The 1,799-nt window shown below is 67.2% G+C and overlaps 1 protein-coding gene across 1 annotated transcript in view; it reads left to right on the forward strand.

Moving 5' to 3' along the window:
- Positions 1-764: 764 nt before the first annotated feature.
- CYHR1 (cysteine and histidine rich 1) overlaps positions 765-1,799 on the forward strand; it is a gene marked incomplete at its 3' end in the record, with an annotated part of 2,763 nt that continues 1,728 nt past the window's right edge. The window contains exon 1 of the mRNA XM_026052420.1: positions 765-841. Coding sequence (XP_025908205.1) covers positions 765-841 — 77 coding nt within the window. The remainder of the gene's footprint in view (positions 842-1,799) is intronic.

Genomic DNA, 1,799 nt, shown 5'->3' on the forward strand with positions numbered 1-1,799 from the left:
GTCACGGTGCTGTTGGGATGGGAATGGGTCCCGTGGTGCTGTTGGGATGGGATGGGCATCACGGTGCCACCAGAAGGACGAGTGCCACGACAGGTGGGACACGGCAGGGACACGGCGGGGACACGGTGGGGACATGGTGGGGACACGGCGGGAACGGGTGTCACGGTGCTGTTGGGATGGGATGGGCGTCACGGTGCCACTGCAGTGCTGCTGGGATGGGGATGGGTCCCATGGTGCTGTTGGGATGGGATGGGCGTCACGGTGCTGTTGGGATGGGATGGGCATCACGGTTCTGTTGGGATGGGATGGGCGTCACGGTGCCACCAGAAGGACGAGTGCCACGACAGGTGGGACACGGCGGGGACATGGTGGGGACACGGTGGGGACACGGCGGGGACGGGCGTCACGGTGTGGGGACAGGCGTCACGGTGCTGTTGGGATGGGAATGAGTCCCGTGGTGCTGTTGGGATGGGATGGGTGTCACGGTGCTGTTGGGATGGGATGGGCATCACGGTTCTGCTGGGATGGGGATGGGCGTCACGGTGCCACCAGAAGGACGAGTGCCACGACAGGTGGGACACGGCGGGGACACGGCGGGGACACGGCGGGGACGGGCGTCACAGTGCTGTTGGGATGGGGATGGGCGTCACGGTGCCAGCAGAAGGACGAGTGCCACGGCAGGTGGGACACGGCAGGGACACGGTGGGGACATGGTGGGGACACAGCGGGAACGGGCGTCACGGTGCCACCGGGGTGCTGCCGGGATGGGGATGGGTGTCACGGTGCTGCCGGTATGGGGATGGGTGTCACGGTGCCACCAGAAGGACGAGTGCCACGACAGGTAGAGGACATGGTGGGGACATGGCGGGGACACGGTGGGGATGGGCGTCACAGTGCCACCGCGGTGCTGCCAGGATGGGATGGGCGTCACGGTGCTGCTGGGATGGGATGGGCGTCACGGTGCTGCTGGGATGGGGATGGGCGTCACGGTGCCAGCAGAAGGACGAGTGCCACGACAGGTAGAGGACATGGTGGGGATGGGTGTCAGGGTGCCACCGTGGTGCTGCCGGGGTAGGGATGGGCATCACGGTGTTGCCAGGATGGGGATGGGGGCTGCGGTGCTGCTGGGATGGGGACGAGCATCACGGTGCCACCAGAAGGACAAGTGCCACGACAGGTGAGGACATGGGGACATGGTGGGTGGCACTGGGGTGGGGATGGGGGCTGCGGTGCTGCCGGGATGGGGACAGGCCCATGGTGCCACCAGAAGGATGAGTGCCACGACGGGTGGGGACATGGGGACGCGGTGGCACTGTGGTGGGGATGGGCGCTGCGGTGCTGCCGGGATGGGAATGGGCACCGTGGTGGCACTGGGATGGGACGGGCACCACAGTGCCACTGCGATGTGGTCAGGATGGGGATGGGCCACACAGGGCCACCAGGGCTGGGACAGGCCCCGCGGTGCCACCATGGTGTCACCGGCATGGGGATGGCCCCTGCAGTGCCACCGTGGCGTGATCGGGACAGGGATGAGCCCGTGATGGCACCGTGGTGCCATGGGGACGGGCCCCACGGTGCCACCAGCATGGGGACGAACCCCGTGGTGCCACTGGGATGGGTCCCACCGGGATGAGCCCCATGGTGCCACTGGGATGGGTCCCATCGGGATGAGCCCCATGGTGCCACTGGGATGGGTCCCATCAAGATGAGCCCCATGGTGCCACCAGGAGGGGTCCCATCAAGATGAGCCCCATGGTGTCACCAGGAGGGGTCCCACTGGGATGAGCCCCATGGTGCCA

Source organism: Nothoprocta perdicaria, unplaced genomic scaffold (genome assembly GCF_003342845.1).
Source record: "Nothoprocta perdicaria isolate Ctin4 unplaced genomic scaffold, notPer1 scaffold_883, whole genome shotgun sequence".
In the NCBI taxonomy this organism is placed as follows: Eukaryota; Metazoa; Chordata; class Aves; order Tinamiformes; family Tinamidae; genus Nothoprocta; species Nothoprocta perdicaria.